The sequence below is a fragment of the Toxotes jaculatrix genome, chromosome 1 (genome assembly GCF_017976425.1).
Source record: "Toxotes jaculatrix isolate fToxJac2 chromosome 1, fToxJac2.pri, whole genome shotgun sequence".
NCBI lineage: Eukaryota > Metazoa > Chordata > Actinopteri > Toxotidae > Toxotes > Toxotes jaculatrix.
This window is the reverse complement of record NC_054394.1, coordinates 8,569,226-8,594,390: the sequence shown is the minus strand read 5'-3', so window position 1 is coordinate 8,594,390 and position 25,165 is coordinate 8,569,226. Positions and strand designations below refer to the sequence as shown.

Here is a 25,165-nt window from a genome sequence, read left to right as displayed (position 1 = left end):
AGGAACAGTTCCATCACAGGACTGGTCAGTGTGAAAATTCATTCCATGAGCACTCAAAAGCCAACAAAAAAGGGAAGGAAAATAACCCATTATGTGCAAATTATTGTGCCAACAGCTCATGAATAAAGATCCACTAAAAAAGCTCCTCGATAATTCTGGCAGCTTCAGGTTCTGTCTTCCTGTGGACAACTCTGACACACTGTGACACAAAGCAGATCTCTGTTAGCACTTTCCTAACAGAACCAACATTAAAATAATCACATGTCATCACCGACCATCAGATCAAGGCTGCTGCTTATTAGACCTAATATTTCACTTCACAGCAGCCTGTTCTGTTGATGGGCTTTAGCCTCGAACACTTGATGTATTGTGCTTGCCTGAGCCCAGATGTTTGTACTGGCGAGGAGCTCAGTGGGCTGGTAGTTCCACCTAATGGCTCCAAGCAGGTGCCGCAGTAATGAAGGCCCCTGGATGCAGCTTCAAAGGGCCACAGTATGTGTCCCTCCCTCCCTCCCCTCTTCTCCTCTTTACCCCTGGCCCCGGTCCACTCACCGGCTCCGAAGCGGGATGTGTAGTTTTCAATGCCTGCCAGGTCCAAGTAGTGGTTCCTGCGTTCCAGGTTCTCATCCACACAGTGGCGCTGGCAGCCCGGCTGGGTGTGGTGGTCACTGTGGTGGCGCCTGTGGACACAAGCGGCACCTCTCATTAGGTAGCAGTTTGGGTCAGTGAGGTTCAGTATGGTAGTGTTTGGAGAAAGTAAAACAAGTGTTCCTTATGATCAGACTTTAGCAGAGTAATTGTTAGAGAAGTGAGATTGTGACTGGAAAATCACAGGTTCGAACCTCAACTGGAAGTATCTGAACGGAGGGCTGACTCTGTCCTCCACTCCCAACTCCTCCTTAGTACAACTGAGGTACATCTGGGCTAAACTAATTAAAGAGTAGAAGACTATTGCAGTGTGTGAACACCCACTGCCCCTTGCAACTTTTTATGAGAACATTTCACGTGTCTGTTTCAAAATGTCTGGATGTTCAAATCAGTGATCTATTGAAAATGATGATAGCAAACTTCAGGGAGGTGGGTTTACCTTAGAAGTGCTCGAGTCTTCTTGTCTGCAATCTTGGGGTCTTCTATACACTTGTCATTTTTCTCTCTGGGGTGGGACAAGTCTGTGTATGTGTAAAAGACAGGAGGCTATTATCAAAGAGAGCTACACAGAGCAGTCACATACACACATGCGCACACACACACACAAGCACACATGACAACAGTCACACAAGCCTCAGAAGAAAGCAACCTTTGTTTGGGGGGTTTTACTTTGAAGATCTATAGAAAAGGAAAAACAACAATGCTTCATTTATTCTATTTTCAACTCCCAGCCTCTTATAAGGCATGAAATGAAATAAAAAAACATGCAGACTTCAGAAATAGTTTATTAAGGCAGCGAGATCTGATGCAGTTTGAAATTAGCATGAAGGCAACCGGCGATATTTTCAAAGCTTGCTCTGTTTGAATCTCTTGATGGATATTTATAGCCGAGACAATAGGACGCAAACACACAGGAATATATACTTTTTGAGATATTTTTCCCTGACTACTTGTTTACCAAGTCATCAGTGAGAAAAGTTAAGTTGAACGTAGCTATATTTTCCCGGCAGCTCTGAGAAGGAGGGGGGAGGAAGAGAGGGGGAGAAGAGGGGAGGGAAAAAAAAGGAACTTTGGAGAAAAGAAAAATGGCTGTGGTTATCAAAAGGACTCGGCACATCTCTTAAGGTTTCTTTCAGAGTATTTGAAGGCGCTGAGGGAGGGGGCCCTCTCTTGGCTCTGTCACTCCCCCCCCAATCATTAAAAATGAACCCCATTGAGTGAGAGAGATGGAGCGACTCTAAGACTGCAAGGAACAAAGCTCTGACAGGCCTGAAGCAGCCGCCTTTCTGCATGACAACAAACACATCTCTGGCTGAGCTGACAGCAGGCAATACAAGGGGGACCCCAAAATGCCCCCTCTTCTCCTCCGCCCCCCGCCCACTGTGTTAATGCAAGCTTTACCTGCTGCACCCTGCGTACAACTCCTCCACCGCTGGCTGGAGTCGGGAGCCACCGAGAGCTTGACCCGCAATGTCTTGCTGCTGCCGGGAGAATGGTTGACGGAGGCATCCACAACCTCGTAGATGGTGTGGAGCAGGCTGGTGATATCCTGAGGGAAAGAGGTTATGGGAATGTGTTTAATCTGGGTAACATTAGTGCAGAAATAAAGAATTTAAGTTCAAATATCTGACAGAAAAAATAAACAATGAACATACTGTAGGAGACTATTCTTATTACTACACTGTTTGAATTCAATATTCTGTTGCTTTGTGCATGTATCATAAACTTCATGCTAGCTAGGAATTTAAAGAAGTGACAACAGTGAAGAGAGAAACACACACGTCAGTTGTTTTAGTTCAGCTTTCCAAGTGAAGCGATCAGACATGGTGTAGAGACAAGTTATAAATTCATAAAAAGAAACGTCTTGGCGGTAGCAGAGGAGGCTGACTGAGATGTCAGGCCCGATATGAGTCATGTTACAGCTGTGTGCGCTCTAGTCTTTCTCTGTTTAAATTCCTCAACGTCTCTTAAATTGACTGAAATCACATCTGCAAAGGGAGTAACATCTGTGCAGGTTTTCAAATCAACGCACAGCAGAGGACATGCAAAGCACCCCCGTCCACACATGTAGGAACACAGAGGCATGCAAACAGATATTTTCATGTAACTACACATCATTATAATGCTCTGCCTCAGGCCAAGGAAAGGGAAGGATCACAGAGAATTACAGGAACAAAGAAAAATAAAACAATTACCGACATCTATTCTTTTGAAAGTGATACCACGTTTACTTCAGAACGAGGTAACTGACCATATTTGGATTGCTTTCTTTGAATGTAAAATAACGCTGTCTCTTGTGGCTGTTTAGAAACCATATTTTGCACTGACGAGTGTTTTTGTGCACCATACTGAGCTAATGACTCCCTCTTGGGTGTTCGCAACTGCGCTGGATCTTACCATAGCAAACTCAATTCTAATTGTCCATTAAAATTCACCTGGTATGGACGTGAAATTAATTGACTCACACAGTATCTGAAACCTCATCGGTGTTTTACTTTACGCAGCTTCACCATAAGAGCTCGTCTGAGAATTGAGTCTGTGCCACACAGACTCCTCTAGCATGATTCTCACTCACGATACCACTGTGACTCACAACAAAAAGGACTATTATGAATTCTTCAGGGACCGGTTCCACATACTGGTTTCAGATATAGACGAACTGTTAAAAAAAAAGAAAGAAAGAAAGAAAATAAAAGCTTCCTGTATCATTTTTGGTTTCCTTCTCTTTTTTATTTGTATGAAGGGGTAAAAAAAAAAAAAAAAACGAGCTGGAGAAGAAAGCTTTTCTTTCCTCCTCCAAGCCACCGCCTGCCGTCTCATGAGCCGTGGAGCCACAGGCAATGCCAAAAAAACTGCACAGCCAACCACACAGAGGACAGCTCCAGTCTCTTTGCGCTGTTTCAAGTTGTTCTCAAAAAACACGGGCCTTTTTGGATGTTCTCTCAGATCTGTACCAGGCAGACGCAAGCCACAAGGTACCTCGCAGGAGCGGGAACACACAGACGGTGCTGGATTTGGTTCTTAGGAGGGAGATTGAGTTAGAGGCTTATTACTTCTATCCTCACTTTCTTTTTGGGTGTGGTAATAGCAGAAAAAATTAATAGGGAACTTAATGATTCATTTCCAGGCAAAGATGGGATGGTGTTTTGTATAAGCTAGCTGCTCACCAGTACATTTTTTTGTGGCAGGCACTTAAAATAGATGCATTCAACAGTGTGTCTTTCATAGTGTTTCATTTGCAGTAATGAAATTAAAATGTGCAGGAAAAAACAACAAAATGCAAACTAGATCTGCTCGATGTGACAAAGGCTGAATTACTTACTATTTAATAAAGTGACTAGTTGTTTTAATGGTCCGCTTTGTATTCATTTACTTGTTTGTTCATAAAAACCCTTCTGGAGCAGATTATTATTACCTCTCTGGTTACTTTGCCGTTGTTGTCAAAGTCGTAGAGGGTGAAGGTCCACTCCTGCCTGTTGTCCTCCTCCACAGACACAGCGCACTCCAGCTCCTGAAACAGCACAGTGCTGAACTATCACCATATATGTATGTGAGTGTGTATCTGTGTGTGTCCTGCCATTGCAATAGTTTCATCCAGAGGGGAAGTAATAAACGTCCTGTTCAGTGTTGACACTCACTTCAAACTGGAGCTGTTTCTGTGGCCCTGCGGGAGATTGGCTGTCCCTCTCCTGCATCTTCTCCTCCACACAGCAGCTGTCTGTCTTCTCCGGGGGTAAAGCCACTGCAGCGACACACACACACACCCAGACACACACACACAAAGATAAAAGAGAGAGCCTCAGGATGGAAACGTTGGGTGCAGTCATAACCTGAGGATATGTCGTCCCCTTCAAGTGTTCCTTGTAAGCTGCTACTTCCGAGCTTGGCAGCTGCAATTAAGTTGTGTCGCACGTTCAAGTGCTCTTTGTTAGAAAAAAATCTACACATCTCATTGAAATTGTATTTTTATTGAAATATTAATATATTTATTACTAATGTTATGTATTTGAATGCAGTACAGACGTTGTTGCTCTTTAAGAAAATCTGAATTCGGAATTCAGATGAATTATACTCATAGAGTGTATTTACAGCATTTGTTCAAATGTGGCAGAAAATCAAAGCACGGTTTGTCTCACAGTCAAAAAGTGCTCTTTGGATTATTATTATATGTATAAAACACCATGGGGAAGCAATCAGAGTTCACTGATGTGTGAACTTTTGAATGAGTAGCTTGTTTTGCAGTGTTTCGTGTCAAAGAACAAGTTAATTACTCCATCACTGCAGAGAAGAAGTGCCGTAGAATCAAAACATAAAGACTGGAACTGCAGTCCAAAATGTCAGTCCAATGGGACTGTGTGCCTCTGCCAACCAGTCAAGTTGCAGTTTACATCCATGTCTGTCAGGATTCATATTACCTGTAATGAAGACTTTGAAGGAATTTAATAAAAGGTATTTTCACAGTGTTCACAGTTCACAGTGACCTTGACCTTTGAGCACCAGATTCTAATTAGTTCAACCTTGAGCCCAAGTGGACGTTTGTGTTACATTTGAAGAAATTTCCTAAAGCCATTCCTGAGACACAGCGTTCATGAAAATGGGACGGAAACCTCAAAAACAAAACCATCTCCGGTCATGGCTATCACCAGTGCCGAGGCATGAAAATGTAGAAACTATGACAGCACTAATTCTCCAGTGACAAAAGCTCTTCCATTTGCCACACATATAGTAATAGTTTTTAAACTCTTAGCTGCAGAATATATATCCCAGAGGGTTCACACTGAGAGCGGATGTCAAACATGAAACTGAATGGTATAACATGTCTAAAACATGACAGAATATTAGGTTGCATGCGAATATGAATGGTGGAACTAAAACAGCATATGAACATCAAAGGCCTATAGGAGGCCCCTGAGTCCCCAGCTCAGAGCAGCACAGCTCATCATTTTATGGAATGACATTCATTACATTACCATTCACACATAGAGTACAGGGACCCAGTCCAGAGGGAGTACTAATCTGTCATATATACTTTACCAGTCAAACTGATGGCCAGACCTACCTGTGTAAAGCCTGACAACAGTTCCTAAGCCATAGAAGTCAATGTTCAGAAGTTTCACTGTACTGCTACTGAGGTAAGTTGTCACACCTTAAAGGTACAGTCAGCGCCTCTAATCCAATTCAGTTTTTGTTAAATTCAGCAATTCTCTCCTCACAATCTGTGAGCTGTGTGCTTCGGTAGAGTGCTGAAAAAAAATCTGCTGTTTGTACACAGCCCTGGCTCTGTAAATGGGAAACAAACAAAACTACAAAACACTATTCCAGTAAACTGGCAGCAGGACAGGCTGCTGGAACGTGTTGCTCTCCGACCTCCAACTCTTCCTCTGCTTCAGCCGGCTACTCTCTCTCTCTTCCAGGAACGCAGCTACACTGTGATAGTAACAAAACATACATAACATCAGAGATATTACCCTGCCTACTTAGTATAAAAATATTTTACATGCTACAGCACACCTCACACTAATTCCCAAGGAAATAAAAGTTTTTACCTGTGTAAAGTTACTTATCCGCCTACGTGCTCCTCTACTGAATCAACCATAGTAAGAGGAAAATCTAAATAGCATCATGGATATAATGCTGACATGTTATTTTCTACCTTGTTCATCTAGAATTATTTTAGAATAAACATTGTTGCTCCATGCGTCACTAATGTTAGTTAAATGTTGAGACTCCATTAGGGTTGAAAAAAAAGAATGCCTTAAAACGAATCCAACTAACGAACTATGCAATTAAGAAATTTGTGCCCTTTAATGATTAAAAGCTTTATAACTATGTAATGTGGGTGTTGATTCAACATTATGGTAATGTCTGAGGTCACAGTTAATGGTGGTGTATTTTTGGACCGCACTGCGTTGTAAGGTGGTCCTCCATGGTGGACAAAAATAACACGGCTGTCACTGTCTGGTTTCAGTGTTGGATGTTTGCCTAGATCTAATGCTAAAGGAAAATCCAGCATTTGTTTGACACATGAGACCACAGATACACACAACATGTAAGTGAGACTTGGGAGGTGTTCGTGTCGGCTCCTTTGCGAGCCTCTATGAGTTACAGTTATCCCGACGCGTCGTTGCTTCATCTTCATAGATGTTTCTGTGTAATTTCTCAGAAGCTTCACAGCCTCTGTATGTTTCACCTCTGGTCATTTTCTTTGCTTCAGCCCCCCTCCATCCCCCAACCAATCACAGTCCTGCAGGCCGCAAACACACCCATAAACCCACATAAGCCACGCCCCTCTCTCTCCACCCTCCCCTGCTCCTCTCTCCTCCCGCCACACTTTGAAGTTCCATTCTCAAACCTTTTGGAAGAGGATCAGACCGGCTGTAAAACAGAATCACTAATTAATTAAGCCAAGTCAAATCTGAAACACTGTTTGTTTGCTCGCCAACAGAGCAGACACAACAGCCCAATTTCTTTCCTCCTGATCCAAGGCAGATCAAAGCGGACCTGTCTCATCCCTGGGTGGGGGAAAATGCCAGAAATGAAAGGCATCATCCCAGGGAGCTTTCACCAACTTTTTGGAGAGGAGCAGCATTTGGGGTCCCGCTGTTTGATCATCTGAGGTGCTCAAAGGGAACATTGTGTGCAGGGGCAAATCTGTTCCGTAGCAGGCTCAATATGGTGGTGAGATACTTATCTCAGAGCTAATGAAATGCCGGGAGGAGTAACAGTAATCTGCTATCACCCTCCCCCCATGACCCAACACCCCCACCCACAGCCACCACCACAGACATAAGGCAGCTCTTTATGAGAGAAGCTGCCGCCAGGGGATTGGCTGCACATCAGATCTGAGGGGCAAGACGAGGGCAGCCGAGGTTGGCACCCTCCATGCCAAGCCTTTTTCCAGCAGCCCTGCTACACACACGTGCATGCGTACGCTTGTACACACACACACACAAACACAAGTTCTGGCAGGTTGGGAAAGCTGCCACCCACTGTGAGCAATCGCACCCAGCTTAGCTAGGCTACTGTATTACACGAAACTGAGCCTGTCCCCCCTCATGCATTCAGACAGCTCAGTGCTGGGTACCCAGGTGATTCTGGGATGGGCAGGATGAGATGGCCTTTGTGGTGAAAGTTACATTTTCTCCTTCTTCAGAAGCCACTGCTGATGTACTCAGCTACTCATTAACAGGGCACTTCATATTCCAGCTTTCTCATTTAGCTACTCATTTAGCTCATCTATCTCCCATGTGAACAGGTGTAATATAATCTGAAGCAAGGTGCTTTTGAACAAGAGTCTCATTAACAAACTCTTCACTTTTTAGCAAAAGGATGAAGAACTCAATAAAGCCCATCTAGGCTGCTTTCCCTTCATGCTTGCAGCACCAATGTTAAGTATCCTAAAGACGCTTTTATCGCTCAGCCCTTCTTCCCACCATTGAAATTTCTGCCAGCAGGTTTTTTTTTTAATCCCCACAAAACTTTGTTTGGAAGTGCTTCCTTAAACCCAGAGGAAAGAAGGCTTTTATGTACGTTGGTTGTCCTATCATCTCTGTTCTCTCTGTTTTCCCTCTCATTTCTACTTTACTCCACTTTGTTAGGACAATGGATCTGATCACTGCGCTAAATGCAGTTCATGCAGGGGAAATGTCTTGAATCTTCCACAGCTGTCTTTATTTGGGTGCCTGAGGAGGCACAGCATGGCTTGCTCTGAGGACAATTTATTCCAAACTAAAATAAAGAACTGCTGTACATTGTTTTTATAAGAGTACATTAACACAGAAGCCGCAAATAAAAAATTTAACGATTTCTCAGGCAGACAAAATGACTCGGATGTACCCACCTCTGGATCATGAAGTGAGTCAAAAACTCCATTTTCAAAACTCCATTTTCAAAAGTGTGACCCTTTAAAAAACCCCGATGGTATGAAACGAAACCTTGTTGATTACCTCAACTCCACCCAGCATAGCCTACAGTGCAAAGTGAGGTGGCAAAACTGTGTCCTATTCCACCTGACTGAGACCCCAGTCTACCCCACAAAAATTCTGGCATCTGCACCCACAAACATGACACAGTTGCCACTCCTTGCTTGCAGTAAGTGAGTGAGTTTAAAAAATATAAATTTATAAAAGTCTGTATTATGGAAATATTCACACACAAACTATAGAATCTTTTACTGAAGCCAATTATCAAAGTCTTTGCCTGTTAATCATGAACAGAGCAGTGTACTTTAATTTGCAACATCTGTCTTGAAGGGAGGACAAGCACGGACCACATTCAGGTTCAGCCCAATGACTAAACATCATTTCAAACTCCATTTATCTGTCATGTTATCACTTGTCTCTGTAGTATGTCTAATCCAGTGAAGCAGGACTGAAATGAAAGCCTCTGCCACGCTTCCAAATTCTGGGTTGGTCTCATTCAACTCTACATTTCAGCCTGCACCTCACGTCCAATCCTGTCTTTAAATGGGAGGGAGAGACTTTCTCCTCCCGGAGCTCTTAATCCAGGATCACATCACATCAGGGAAAAAACACAGAGGAATGGAGGCACTTTGCAAAGCACCACTGTGGGGAGGGGGTGGATGAGAGACAGAGGAGGTGAAGAGGTAAGGAGGGAAGGTAAAGGGGACCTCATCAGCACATTGTTGGAGCTTAGAGAATGGGTGTGGAGCAGAGGGGGAAGGAAGAACCACGCAAGTACCCGGAGGGCAGGTGCGAACAGTAGTTTTGTAGGTTTTCATTCAAATTAAACTAACGGGGAACAAAGGAGCGGGTGTAACCTTTGGTGATGAAGATGACGAGCAGGGGGCCTACCTTCTAAGCGATAGTGTTCATCACCAATCCCCTCAGCACATGCTTCATCCATGGAGTCCTGGAAAGAGAAAAAGAGAGAGAACAAGACACATATATCACTGTTTCAAGTCATTTAGAGGAGAGGTATAATATTTTTGTCACATAAAAACAAACATCTTTAACGGTGCAAATCCACAGCACGGCTTTCCAACACAGAGTGACATGCCCAAATCGAAATTATAGCATTTATATATCTATATATGAACAAAGTTTGACAGCTGTGAGTTGAGCTTAAGCAGCAGCGGAAAGTTTAAGAGGCTAGTAATTGCAGGACTGAAACAAACTGAGCATAAGACTGGCAGTCAGAATTGAAACTATGAAAGAAGAATCTAAATCACTGCTGCCGGCCCTGCAGGGAATTCTGAGAAAGAGGGCTGGTAGTAGGGCTATTTCGGTGGCGAGCTATCGTTGCAGCGATACGTTCAGAGGCTTGTTTTTGTCCCAGACCGTTTTCACCCAGGCCCCCTCTCCTGGCAGCTCTATCTGTTAGCGCATACCACAGAGACTGGAGGGACATGTGATCCCCCGGGCTTCACTGTGGAAAAGTCTGGCTCAGGTATCCATGTTGCATTACAGTCATCTGGCCAAAAAACCATTACTCATGGGCTGACAAACGCACATACTGCACATGCACACATTCATAAATTCATACACACACATTCAAAGACCCAGCCCTGGCTTCATTTCAAAGTGTTTCATGGTACAAAAAAAAAAGGTCTTCGGTCAGTCATCAGAAACAAGTTTAACTGCACAGACTGAGGCAGAACACATTAACAGCAGACTTAGCATAGGTGAAGATTAACCTTAATAATTAATAATTAACATCATAAAATACCTCCTTGAATCTAAGTGTAGGAGCATGTGTGTTTGTTGTGTACATGCTGGTATTTTCATAAATGTACACACATTTATGAAAATGTGTGTGTGTGTGTGTGTGTGTGTGTGTGTGTGTGTGTGTGTAAGAGGCGAAGCTGTGACAGCGTGAGAGGGGATTTCTGTGTAATCCAAAGAGGTAGAAGGTCAGATGGTGTGATCCTACCCTCCTCAGACTAGTGCCGGCCAGGCTGCAGCACTGTGGGTGGCCTCAGGAAAAGAATACAGCAAGCCACAGGACTCACTGACTGGCTGGCTGTAAGACTGTTAGCCCAAAGCAGGGATAAACCTGTGTTTGTTGTTGGTACGGGTAGGTCAACACACGTTACGGCCTAGCTTTCATGAACCTGCTCCTCAGCTGGTTTTAATGCAGTTCTGAAACTGCTCAGCTTTGGTATCATAAAAGGGTCACCAGTGGTTTATATGGTAACTGCAGGATCAAATAAGGGATACAACAGAACGCAAGAAAATGATACTAGAGCTATGAACTATGCTTGAACTAACCACTAGTGTAAACACAAACCCAACAGTGTTTTATTTCACCATGTTTTTTGTACACGGTCAACAGTGAACCTTCATGCTTCAAATGGGTTTTGCTGACAGATGGTCAGAGTAGAGCTTATGTATTATTTATATGATAACCAATTACACATTTGTCAGCTAAATTGATCAGTCCATTGCCAGTAAAGGCCTGTGAACACAAAATCACCACAGTCAGTTAGTTCAACATAGTCGTACTTAATATGGACAATTCATCCATGTTCAATAGAAGATGGCTACTCCTGCAGGTCTTGCATTTGTAGAGTTTGCAGTACTTGCCAGCTTTCTGTGTAGTGATGATAATACTTAATCAGAGGTTTGGCTTCCATCCTACATTATTCATGTAAACTGTGACTTACTGAAAGAAAAATGAGCTAAAACAATATTATTTTTTCTTTGGATTTACTGTAAAATTTTTAGTGAGTTACACTTAACTAAAGCAAAGAGTTCTCCAGTGAATTTGATGAAAATGTATTTACCATCATTTGCTTGGTTGACTTTCATTGTACAGTAATTAAAAATTTGCTGACAAAAATACAGTTGAAATATTCTCCTGTTTACTGGCAGATGTTCTAGTTTCTGATATTCAGAAAGCCTCAGTTCACTTTAAAAGAAAGCTTTCAACCTGCATTGATCACATTCGTTTGAGACTGCTGTTACAGGTTAATGACTGGTTGTTGGCTTTAGCAGACACTCTAGACTGCAATATAGTTCCACATATTTTAGTGCTACACTGTAGAATTATACAATTATATTACATAATTACTAGGTAAAGTTACTATAGGTTTCATTATGACTTCTCTCCTTCTGTCCATATACACAGTTGATTTCTCCAACTGGATTTCAAGCCAGATCTCTGCGTGTTGACCCATTCAGATAGGTCACAGGCATGGGTATGACCCACCTCACTGGGTATCTGCAAATTAGTCTGTGGTAACATTAACACTGGTCTCTGTTTCCATAATGCCCCAAAGAAAATTAAATCCGTCTACAAACAAAATTCCCTCAATTCCTCACGCACAAAAACACACGAGCATACGTGTACACAAATACAGCATCTTGAACGCATTTCAGTTTTTTGATGAATGATCCAAAATTATTGAGGGGTTAGCCAAGAACATGAGAAAAAGGGGGAAGAGGAATGTGCTAATTGGTCGTTGTCTGTGGTGATGGATGGGAGCTGTATTATTAGTATGCTGGGGTTACTCTGGGATTTGCTCTGGTCAGTGTTAAGAAAAAAAAATACCCCATGCTTTTTTTACTTTAGAGACACACACACACACACACACACACAGACACACACACACACACACACACACACACACACACACACACACACACGCACGCACGCACGTACTAACTCCTCCTCTCATGAAGTCTCTGACCACTAAATAGAAATGGATATACAGGGAAGCAGAACAAAAAAAAAAAAAGAATTTTCAAACTGGAGCAGAAAACCCATATTTCCTACCATTCCTTATAAGTGTATTTTTCTTTGCCCTGTGACATGTGAATTCTTAGAAAAAAGAAAAAAAAACACTTCTCCCTGTTAAGAAGCCTCCAACTTGTAACCATTTCAGGTGTACAATCTTTTATTAGATGACTTGAAATTTTGTTCTCATCTTCTATAGTGACACAGATTTGAACCAAAGACTGAATCCATTTTCCCAGACAATAGTCTTGGCCTGATGGCACTACCACTTTCGAGCTTAGCTCTCAAGTTTCTGGCTTTGGCAGTGATTGATCAGACCATCCTGGGTTAAAAAAATAACATGTAGGAGTTCTAAAAATAAGGTGTTTGCTTCTGAGTTTCCTGCTTTCCCGTCAGCCAACTGGGAACAATGAGGCCAATTTCTTGCCCAGCTCCAGAAAAGAAAGGTTTTAATGGCAGAAGCAACATTTCTGGTTGAACTATTCACCCTATTTGCTGCTGTAATAAACATCATCAGTTCAGTTTCTAAATCTTCCTGATACCTTCTGACTTCATCTCCTTTGTCTATGATTCACCTACACCACCAATGAAAAGTGAAACGAGAAAAAATTCATGTTAAAAAACAACAACACAATTTTGCAATATTATCTTCAATATATTAAACTGAAGGCAGCATAGAATGGTGTTGGAATTGGAAGACTATTAAAAAGACTGAATATCTTTTGTACAGCATAGGAGACATTTTAAACAGAAATATTACATATTAAAGAATCAATACATATTGAGGTGACAGTGAGTAAAAATGCTCGTCTTTGGTGAGAAAGTAATTCAGTCCAGTCCTTTTCACAGGAGGAAAAGGCTTAAACACACTCCCTTCAGTGTGACTTGAAATGGAAGCACTCAAAGTGGATTTTTCTCAAAACTGTGATGCTGGTCATCCCTCTCTAAAGTGATTTCTCCACTAATGAGTACAGACGAGGCTCAAGTGATGCAACATTTACAAACAGTTAGTCAATCCAAATGGTCAAGGCTATCAATGAGAAACTTGAATCTCATTAGTTTCTAGCACACATGGTATGCATGCACAGTGACCAGCTATATGTATGTAAAACGGTAACCAGAAAAGAGCCATCAGTCTCATTTGGTCCAGCAGTGAGCCACCAATGGGCTTGTCTCTGGACACTTACTAATTTGAGGATCAGAGGTCACTGTGGGAGAGCATTTCAGGCCAAAGGAGAATCTAACCGTCCCACAGTGGCTCAACTACAGTGCAAACGATGAAATGAGAGGTGCCAACCTTCTATTTAGTAAATATCAGCAGTGGCACTACAAACTCAACAGTACGTGACTCAGAAACATTCAGAACGCCCCTCAACTTCCAGTAACTCTTGGTTACCCCTGGCTAGTTACAGACAATCTCCACGTTGACTGGGCGACTGGAGTGATTTTAGACTGGAGTGAGCACTGTCATGCTGGTTGCCTGAGAAATGCTTTGTCTCTTGTCCCTAATTCTCCTTCTCCTTCCAAGTTCCCAGGCCTGTCTAAGGTGAATACAAATATGAAGGAGGTCTTCAACCGAGCCACATTCCTGCTTCCTCACTAAACCTATGACTCCAAAGCAGACCTCCTGCCTGGCACCTCTCCCCCCCAAGGGTTGATTGTCCTCCTTCTCGGCTACAGAGACGCAGGCCATGGAAAAAAACATCAGCGAGTCTCTGGCAACTGCCATCATTCATCCTTTTTCATCCTCAAAGGAGCAGGGCTCTTCTTAGTGAAGAACCTCTCTGCCTGCATTGATTATTGAGGACTCAACAACATCATAGAGAAACAGGTATCCCTCCCACTCAACTCATCTGCTTTTGAATTGCTCCAGGATGCCACTGTTTTCACCAAACCGGACCTTAGAAATTGGTCCATATTCTGAAGAGGGATGAATGAAAAACTGCATTTAACACCACCAGTGGTCACTATCAATACTTAGTTATGCCCTTCTGGCTGACTAATTACTCCACAGTGTTCCAAGCCCTAGTTAATAATGTCTTCAAGGACATATTAAGCAAGTTTGTCTTCTTCAATGATATTCTAGTCTTTTCCAGATCCCTACAGGAGCACATGAGACACATAAGGAAGGTCCTATAAAGACTCCTGGAGGAGCAAATCTTCATGAAAGCAGAAAAGTATGAGTTCTATGGCCCGGAAGTTTGGTTCTACTGTATTGAGGGGCTTAGTTCACCTCCTGTTTCTAGAAGGAATTTTGCAGGATGTTGGGGACTTCGGTCAGTGCTCCTGAGGTTATCAATCCCCACTCTTTCTGGAACAAGAAAGAGAGACCAGCGTCCCTTCCAGCACCTGGTTCATGGCCCACTCCACTCTTCTCCAGAACGTATCAAAGAGCAGGCAATCAGAGGCACCCCACAGCATCCCAGTACACCCCCGATCAGCGAGTCTGGCTTTCCACTCGGGACTTGCCTTTACATTTAGAGCCCCAAAAGATGGCTTCCCAACTCAATGGCCTTTTCCCCATCTCTAAAGTCATTAACCCTGCAGCGGAGCACCTGTGACCATCACTTCTCTTATGGATCCATCCCACCTTACAGGTCTCCCACATTAAACCAGGAGAAAGCCCTCTGTCACCTGGCTCAAGCCCACCTCCTGCCCGGCTCATTGATTGAGAGAAGGCATATACTGTCACGTGCCTGCTCAGGTCAAGAAATCGATGTACTAAATCTGCTGTCATTTCAGACCCTGCCGCTCCCACCTGCCACCTGACCTGCTCCTCCTCCCCACTCACCTGCTCACCTGTTCCACATTCCCTCATCAGCTCCCTAGCATATACACCAATTTTTGTGCCATGTGCCTTAGCTTTCCAACACTCTGTTCTTTGCCTGCCTGTTTATTCTTTGTTTACCTGCTTGGATGTTTGTATCCTTGTTTTGTTCTCAGTAAAGACTCTTTATTTGTACATCTGCCTCTTGGGTTGCACTCTTGGGTCTCTTTTCTGAAAACCATGACATCGGGTGCTGCATTGTTTGGGCATTTTACTCCTGCTTGTCTCTGTAGCTTAGAAAAGCTATGGCGAACGTGTCACTTTCCCACGTCTCTGCAGGATTCGGTCAGAGGTGCTGGCTTCAGGGCACAAACAAGCATCTTTCTGCTGCACTTGGGACCAGCTAAAACAATTTTCCAGACATGATGTTAAATGTTCTGTGGAAACCAGAGCATAAAGCATTTTGCTTTCAACAGCAGCCAGGTCCTTCAGAGCTTCTTCAGGGCCTTTAGGACAAGGGATTGTGTGGCCCCTGTGTGTTTTAAAGTTGTTCAAGCCCCTTTGCAGAAAGTGATTTATTACTAGACTATAACACAGAGCACAGTGTGCCTGCCCCATTACAACATCCCAACTACATACCTCACCAGCCTGAAAGCCTGTTTGGGTTGGCCATTGGAATTATTTGGCAAACCGCATCAATGGCACACTTTATGAATATGGATTTACATATACCAAGTACAGATAGGTATATTTAAGAATGATAATATTTATAGAACTAACATTATATGAAGTTATTTATTTAAGAATGGTGACCACTCTACACGCCTCAGTATGTTTCCGTATTAATGAAAACATCAAGTCTAAAACATCAAACTGAGGGATTCTCATTCAACACCAGTCCCTTAACCAATTATTACTTATTATAATAAACAAATAACTGATATATTTCAGTTAAACTCAATATGGAATGTAGACTCAGAGCTTCAACAGATTTGCACCTATATCATGATTTTTACTTACTTTCAAAACACACGGGAGCAAACTGTTCACGTCAACAGCACAGTATATGTTTGGATAGCTGTTAAATGTAAACAACTTAGCAACATAATTGACGCAGTTTACAGAAATATCTCTTTAACTGGTGTTCATATACAAATAGCCCTATGTGTCCATACACATAACCCAAAGATGTCTGTGGACGTTGTGATAGTAAATGCAAACATTCTGCCTTAGTTAAAAACCTACTCTAACTTCATTTCACCACTGAGGCTGGAACTCATTACATGCAGCGAGGACGTGAGAGCTGTAGCCTTGAATTTACATCCATAAAGTTAGTCTGAAGCCACATTCTTAAGGAAATTAAATGAAAATGCCACATTGCTGTTTACACTGGCCATTTTCATCTTGGCTCACAAGTCGAATATGTCAGCTCTGAAGAGGTAGCTAACCTCACAGAGATAAAAAAAAAAAAAAAAAAAGCTCCATCTTGTCAGCAGTTTAAATCATTAAACTTTCATCAAAATGGTGAGATAAAGTTAAATGACTCAACGGATCCCTTGGCCGGAAACCTTGATCAGCACTGACAGGAATGAAGAAGACTTCAATTCAGTACATCCTGAAGCACTGTACAGCAGGGTGTAGCTGGAAAGTGCACTATGCTCAAATAGCCTACCCTGGCTACAATTAAGCTTAAAAAGTTTGAGCTTAAGCCATTGACTTTTGCATTATAGGGTCAATAGAGAACAGTTAGACAGTAAGTGGATGCTGGCTCAGAACCAATTTGGTGAGTTAAGACAGAAAGTTGCCTCTAGCGTCATCCTTACTCTGGCAGTGCAGACATGGACCCACTGGGCCAATTTTTTTTTTTTTTTTTTTTTGAGTCTGTTTGAAAGCAAAAGGGTACATTAAAGTGCAAGTAATATGTACTTGTATGTGATTGTGGGAAAGTCCCACAAGGCCTCTTGGTCTCTGTGCTGTCTGCCTCCACGACCCACCACACAGGCTGACAATTTATGCGGCCGACGACAGCTCCCCCTGATCGCACGCCAGAGCTCACTGGAGGCAGGCCTCTAGAGCAATGGCAGCGCCACTGGCACTCCATCAAAACCCAGGAAAAATCTCATTAGGACTGCGGCTGGGTGCCTCCTGCTTCACTCTCCACCCAGCGCAAGAAAACACCTTCAGGACCGAGACGTTTGGAGCAATGGTGCCGACATGAGGTGGGGAACGACACAGACGAAAGGCCGTTTAGCCAAGTGTGAGGCGAGACAGGAAGAGTGACAGAGACAAGGGAGAATGTGGGAATAGCGACGATGCTTCTCCAAGTACATGTCAGCTTCCCCTGGGCCTTTCAAACAGGAGAGAGTTGAGGCTGCTGACACTCACATAAAAGCCACCCAACACTGGAGAGGGAGAGGGTGACAGAGCCTTTGCCACAAGTGAAAAGTGACATATTCTTCACAGACACAGCATGGCCAATATCTGTATGTATATGTAGACTGATACAGGCAGTATGATAAAATTCAAAGGGATAATCCAAGGCATGCAGTCCTTGGTATGTTCAGGTACCAGATATGTTAAGATACACTTAAAATGTCATCATATATTAGTACTTTGTCCCATAAATTTAGTTAAACTGGCAAATAAAATGATTCTGACTGATTCTGACAAACCTGGAAAGCAGCCTTTAACTAAAGGTTATGAATAACTAATGGAGAAAACAGCTGTATAGCATGGGGATTTTCAAAATCTCTAGTGTACACACAGCCTCAATGTTGAAAACCGAGAAATAAAAATAACAAAAAAATTCGTATTAGTTCAAGAGCTGCAAATTAGCTTATAGGTATAGCGTTACTCGCAGGGAGCCTCAAGAGAGGAAATACCCATCCCCCTCCATCATCCCAAAGAGTAAACTGAGATATACCGGAGGCAGTTTCAAAGGACCGAACAGCACAACTCCTGGAATCTGGAGCAGTGCCTATCCTGCACTATGTGGTAAGTGTGGTGGTGGTGCTGCTGCTGGAACGGACCACCAGTCATCACCAGACAGCAGTTTAAACCTGGCTCCAGTCTTTTGCAGTTCTTTACACTGGAGTGCCCCTCACCTTCCAGCAACATTAAACAGACTCATTCAAAGCACCACGCAGCAGTAAAACATGACGCCCAGAGATGGAGCCAAGATAGAGGGTGTTGATGTGAGGTAGTGAAGCGCTGCACTGCCTCTGAGAGAAGCTTCAAAGGGGATCAGTTTTCACACATGAAATAAAGATCTCAGATAATCATATAGCATAGCGAAGCTGACGCGAGACGGTTCCATTTACGGAGGAGGGGTGATCGGGCCAAATTTGAGACAACACCTACAGAGTGAAAGCCATGGCAAATTAACGTCTCTTCATTTCTCTCTAGCCAAACAAGATAAATCTGTTTTATTTTACAAAGAGACTATCAGATTCTTCATCACATGATGCACTGTGGTAGTTTCTTGACTTTGCTCCAGTAGAACAGATGTTTGCTCATCCAAAATGTCAGAGCTTCACAACAAAGAGAACAAATGCATAAAACTGATCTCATGAGCAGTCTGCAGTGCCAAGAGGAAGTCATATCTGCTGTGTTTTTTATGCCTTTGATAAGAAATTCAATGCCTTTCCAGAGGTCACAGATTGTAAACTCTTTGATGTTGAGCCCTTCACATGCACCATTAACATAACATACGCTACCTGGTGGATGCTTTTAATCTGAAGCTTTTTACAGTACATTTGGTGCACAGGTTTTATTTTAATTTTTATGAGCAACACACAACAACGACAACAAAAGAAAATCTCAATTTAGGGGATTAATTGGATGTGCAAATGTTATCAAGTGGTTGCAACACCAAACTTTGAAACCACACGTTGGCACCAAATAGCCACTAAAACTTTCACTTCTGGATCTCAACCAGTTTGTCTTCCTCAACTTTCTAACTTGAAGAAAGACCAACGATAAATAATTGGACAACCAATCCCCAAACTATGCTGACTAAAGAGGGCTAACGTATAATTTGACGTCTCAGAGGGAGAATCAAAGACGGACACCTTCCGTGCAGACTCTGCGGCCCCATGCCTGACACCCCTCAGTCACGGCACACCCACTTCTCTTCCTGCACCCCAGGAAGGAAATTATAGCCACGGGGTTGGGATCCATCACCAGGCAGGTTGGAGGAAGCTGCTCTATGATTAAAGTGTGCATGGTCAGCAACACCAAGACTGGAGGGGTTTGAGGAGGCTGCACATGCCAGAGGGCTTACTGTGTTAACTCTACTTCACAACACAGGTCATGCAGAGATTCTCTACTCTCACACACACACACACACACAAACAAACCAGAAACACTTGAGTGTAGTTGACGTAAAGCCCTACATGTGGAGAAGGTGCGGTTCAGCAGTTTTGCTCTGTGCACCGTATATTAAGTCAAATTATACCATGTGTCTGTGTAAATTAACTCTCTGACATTGCTGGATAAGAGATTGCAAAGACACATGACAAGACGTGGATGTGTGAATTTTTGCATGCGTGTTGTTTGTTCTCTGAATTCCATTTGTTTTTTCACAGGACCCACAAGTGCCGCGACCGGATCCCTTCTTTTTGTAGAGCGATAGCACACAGACACCAGTCATTTCTCCACGTCAGATTAACATTGCAAACACTGCTGGTCACATTACCTCACCCACATCAAAGGCTGCCTCCTGAAAGGCTCAGTGGAATATTAGCAGAGATTTACAGCCTTCATCTCTATGCTTCAGAAACATGCTGATCTGAAGTAATCTCCCTCCCCCTCTCCCTTTTTTGTGTTTTATGTGTGAAGTTGGCCAACACTTTAATGACCCATTTACAAAACTTTTACACCTGCAAAGATAAGCTTTTACAACTCAGCCAGCCCCTCGGGCACTAAACCCTACCTGTTACTCAAGGTAAAAGCCTTTATTAGCTTTTGAAAAATATGTAACCACAGCAATTAACATTTATCACACTGTTTATCAAAGCCCTATCTCGCTGGAGAGGAGGAGAGGGAAAGGATACAAGGTGTCAAGATCAAGAGTTGAACTGCATGATCACCCCTCCAGCAATTTAGAGAAACCAACTGCAAGAGAAACGCGGAAAACATTGGGCCACTTTCAGGAATTATTATTTTTAAGGCTGCCTAAAATTAGTTTTTTGTTTGTTTGTTTTAATTTTTAATACAACTTTATGTGTGATTCATAAAATGAATGTGTCAGCCATGAGCCATACTGAGACCAATATTACTTATTTTCCCACATTTTGTCATTTTTTGAACTTTTAGGTAACACTGCTCATAAACAGCAAGGCACACACATGCATTAAGGCAACAGCATGAGCAAAGCCACTTCTGTTTTTATCCTACAGTTTCCTTATGACTCAGAGGGTTAACAGGGAAACTGAGCTAGAGGTGAATCCTTAAAACACATTCTCCACCAGCCAATGAACTCCACTCTGAGACCTTGCATTCCCTAGAGGAAGCTACAGTTTGGAAGGGAATGGAGACAGCCTGTCGCTTGGCCTTGATTTACAGGTGCTCTCTGCCTGCCAAGAGTAACAAATCACAACATTATGGCCCTCTGAATTCAAAGTAAAGCTCAGTTCCAAAGAATGAGAAAAAGTGAGGAGAGAAAGAGAAGAGGGAGAGTCTTACTCAAAATGACACACCTCATCTCCGAAAGCTTGTGCGGTTTGTACGGCAACAGAATATCTCACCACTCATGAAGGAAATTAGTTCACTCTGGAACCTTTAACTTCCTTGGCAAAAATGGCAAAGCAGTCCAGCTTCATGGTGCATGGTGATATGGGCTTACAGAGTGGGTGCACGTGTGTCAGTCATTACTGCAAAAATAGGATGGATTATACATTCAAGACACATGGTTGACAGAAAGTCTGTTTCCATGCTTAAGTGTCTGAACGTTGTGTGCTACACTGTGTCTAAAGGGTCTTAGCAATTAGTCAAAGCCCCTCTTTGAGGAGAGACAGTCCTTCAGTCGTCTGGGTGGCTTCAGACGCCAGTCTCAAGTGCTGCAAAGTGTGGGAGGAACAGGGCTTTAGTCGGGAAGTCTACCTCGAGGGAAGCAAGAAAGTGACAGGCACTTCAACCTTTTGACACAGCCGAATGAGAAGAAACACCTCTGTAACTTGTCATGTCCCTAGCTACAGATTAAGGATCTCTTTCCAAAATAGTATATATTCATACGGGGACAGTCCTTGAGATTTTCCCCAAATATTCAGTTGTGTTTTAACATTTCAAAAGTTTACATTACCAAAAAACTTTTTTTCACTTCTAAGTTACCTTAGGGAGAAAATAATGGACTTAGACAAGCCCTCAAGTTTGTAATGTTTTTAATTGAAAGGGCATCTCAGTATAGAATCAAAGCCTTCTCTTTAATGTGGTTTTTATTATTTGATCCAGGCTGAACATGTTAGTTAGGCAGTTAGGAAAGCTGGCATGCACAAAACAGGTAATGGTTCCGATCTGATTTGCTGAACAAGTTTCATCAAGTGCTACGGCTACACTGTGGGTGCAGTGTGGATTCAATCAAGCCACTATACACATGGTGAAAGAAGCAAACTGTAGTTGAGGACATGTCATAAAATCTGATCTTTATATTCAGATCTCTCCAAATGACGCTGTCAGTAACATTTACTCAAAGCCAGTTACTGAACTTTGTCACTGCAATCGACAGCAGAGTCCCATGTGATAGGTGGCAGTTATGAAAACCTCTGATGTGTGTATGTTGGCCAGATGTAACTGACCTCAACACCAAGGTGGCCATTCTTCCTCTGTGCCTGCGCACACACATGTCCATACACTCTCGTACACACACAAGCACGCACAGCATGTTTAGAGCAGACATCCTGCCAGCCACAAGCCACTACCTCTAAACATCCCTCACATCTGACCTTTTAACTGTGGAACTAAAATCTCTATAATTACAGAGAGTGTTTCAACTTAGCAAGTAAACATAGCAGCAGAAATAGACACTTCAACTACTATATACAAGTACGCTGGTGCCAGAGGCACGTTTCTATTCATAGCTGACTGGAATTAGTGGCTTATGTCACTAGTCACTATAATGAACTTGCGCCAGAGTACATTACTCGGTTAAAAAATTGGAACCAAATTCTAATACCAATGTTCATTCAAATATAAACCTACATTGCACAGAGAACCATAAAAAGCAATAAAATAAACACAAACAAACCAAGAAACAATATTTATGAGAAAGCTAATTCATACATGTTCTGTCCATTTAATCTCATTCCACAAGTCAACAAGCGCATCACTTCTATTCTATTTACAACTCCATCTTATTGTGTCATGAATATGAATATGTAAAGTGAAACATCATCAACATACAGGAGGCAGAAATGACGTGTAACACCACTTATGGCTAAAGACAGTAAAAATTTTAAATTAAATTAACCAAAGTCAATAGCAACAGAGAGAGACGAATCACATTTAACATCCTGCGACTTGTGTGAGGCTCTGAATAAGACAAAAGCTCAGGAAACAAAAAGGTAACTATGTGAAGAGGACAGATCTTGTGCTAAAATACAGGGACACTTTAAATGCATGCCTATGTTTAACAGACTTGTTCTGTATTTTATATAAACTCAGATGTAAAACTAAACTCACTCAAATTTGAGAAGCCAACAACAGGATTGTGAGCTTAAGGAGGTGTAAGGCTACTTTGGAGTCCCCTCAAGACTTATAAAATCTGTCCAAGGAAGCTGTTTTTTTTTTTTTTTTTTTACTTGAGAAAGACATGGATTGGGGGAGCTGCGGGTTTGACGGACAGGGCAAATGGCCCTTTGGGGAGCACAGGCTTGGCCTGATTCATTGAGAGTCCACGGGGTGAGGTCCTCTTTGGGTTGCGGCACCTGTGGAGCATAAACACACCAGGGGAGGACAGCTTTCCTTTCAGCAGGACCGCTCCTCTGTTTAGCTTTCCTTCCACCAAAAACATCCCCTAACACACAATCCAGACCTCCTCCAGCCCTGGCGCCACAGGAAGAGCTGAAGAGCCCTGGAACCTCTGTCTTTAGGAGGCACAATGCTCTCCCAACTCTGTTTACCTAAATCCACTTCCTCCATTCCCTCTACCTCAGGTGGCCTTAGAGCCCTGGTCACCAAAGCTCTCAAACACAAGAAGGATAAATACAACAGCGGGGCTCACGGACGATGTAGAGACCATCACTGGCATTTCCCTACGTCTAGTCTGTAAGAAAAACAAGTGGAACGGAATCACGCTGGGACCTTGCGTCTGTTAGCAGTGATAAATGGATTCACATATTAGGGTAAACAAATGGGTAATGTGTGTATGTATATTTGTGAGAGCCCGTGTGCTTCATGGCACATGAGTGAAGAGCATGCACGCTCCTGTGCCTGTGCACATTCTCATGAGAGCTTGATAGCAGTTTTATGCAGATGTTGATCTCGTCCTACTTGAGAGCCACTTTGAGTGCTCAGTCAAATTATTCAGCACTTACTGCACGGGCCAGAGCGCAACCCACAGGGGAACCTGATAAACAAACAAGAGAGAATTATTCAGGGTTTAAACACTTAAACACCCACTTCAGCAGAGCCTTTTAAGTGGGTGATTAAAATGGGCACTGAGCTCCCACAGAAAGCTCAGAGGAGCTCAGCACCACCAGAGGAGCCCCAGTCACCTAGAGTTTCTCCCAGACCCTCCACCGCCCACCCCCCCCCCACCCACCCGAAAATGCATACAGCTCTGACAATCCCCTACCCTGCAACTGTCAGTTCTTATCTTCAGAACTATAATTTGAATTTTTAAAGGGTAAACAAGCCACCTAAAAAAGATTTTTTTAATGTATAATATGTCATAGCAGGTAAATCACAGATGGAATTAATAACATTCATTGCTCCATTCCTTTTCAGTGAGCTGCATCCTGGTCTTTTGCACGTGGGCTCAATGTCATGTCTTACTGGGGACACTTAATGGAACTGAGCCTTGTTAATGTTATTAGATACACCTGTGCTACAAGTCAAAAGCCTTTCTACAGCAGAGGTAGGTTTATTTTTTCACTGTGATAGCTGTGTATAAATAGAAAATGCTGCCCATGGAATTGAGCGGTTTTAAAAATGTTTACATTTAACAGGGCATGCGTGACGCACAACCTTCTCTTCAGTGTATAGATATTTTGGTTTCTGAGACCTTCCTATCTACCTGAGGAATAAAAAAATCTGCATTAATCCGTCAAAGGAATTCTATAACGTGCATCCTTATTTGGAAAAGCCTTTGATCAAATATACTGGCTACATGAAACTTGGCATTTTCTATCAACTAAAATATTTATCAATTAATTGCTCTCCTTCCGAACTTAATTTTCAAGTCAAAAATGGAAACACTTTCCTGATGCTTTTCACAAGGTGTTAGCGTGTCTCAGGCAAACGCAAACATCAAAAGGTTGAAGATATGCAAGCGTTATAGCAGAGGTGATGATGTCATTCAAATGAACACTATATTTAGATGGATTATCTGCTCAGGGTATCACACTATTTATGCTATTTACTAGGCACATGCTTATCACTTGCAAGCAATTTCAGTCGGAGTCCAGTTTCAAAACGAAGGCAAACTGACAGTGAGTACACATACATCCTCTATATCTAACTATCTAGTCGAATTTTGAAATAAATGCCATCCTAAAGCGTGGAACAAAACCCTGCAGCCTAAATGTAACTGTGAAAGCACTGGTGAGAGACACTTTGATCAACGCCTATAAAGTTGCTCCAAACTGAGCGTATATTTGGGGAAACAAAGCACAATCTCAGCTGCTAATCCCCTGAGATTCAGAGCACATTCCCGCAGAAGCCTTTCATCTCTGGAGTGCATCCGGACAGCTGACTGCAGACATACTGCACACTTACATGCACTTGCATAAACAGATTTGCACATACATGAGCACCCCTCCACTCCTCCTATAAAAAAAAGCCCAAAACCCTGTTTTATTTGTAATGACACCTACCTGTGGAGACAATTACTTTAAA

General features: G+C 42.7%; 1 protein-coding gene across 2 annotated transcripts in view; it reads right to left on the bottom strand.

The window, feature by feature from the left end:
* Positions 1-25,165, bottom strand: part of nkd1 (NKD inhibitor of WNT signaling pathway 1) — a 35,699-nt gene that overhangs the window by 4,736 nt on the left and 5,798 nt on the right. For both annotated transcript variants that reach the window (XM_041042824.1, XM_041042832.1), the window contains 6 exons: positions 9,462-9,519; positions 4,287-4,390; positions 4,064-4,159; positions 2,050-2,197; positions 1,088-1,169; positions 553-680 (listed from right to left, as the gene is read on the bottom strand). In XM_041042824.1, the coding sequence (XP_040898758.1) occupies positions 553-680; positions 1,088-1,169; positions 2,050-2,197; positions 4,064-4,159; positions 4,287-4,390; positions 9,462-9,519 (616 nt within the window). The remainder of the gene's footprint in view (positions 1-552; positions 681-1,087; positions 1,170-2,049; positions 2,198-4,063; positions 4,160-4,286; positions 4,391-9,461; positions 9,520-25,165) is intronic.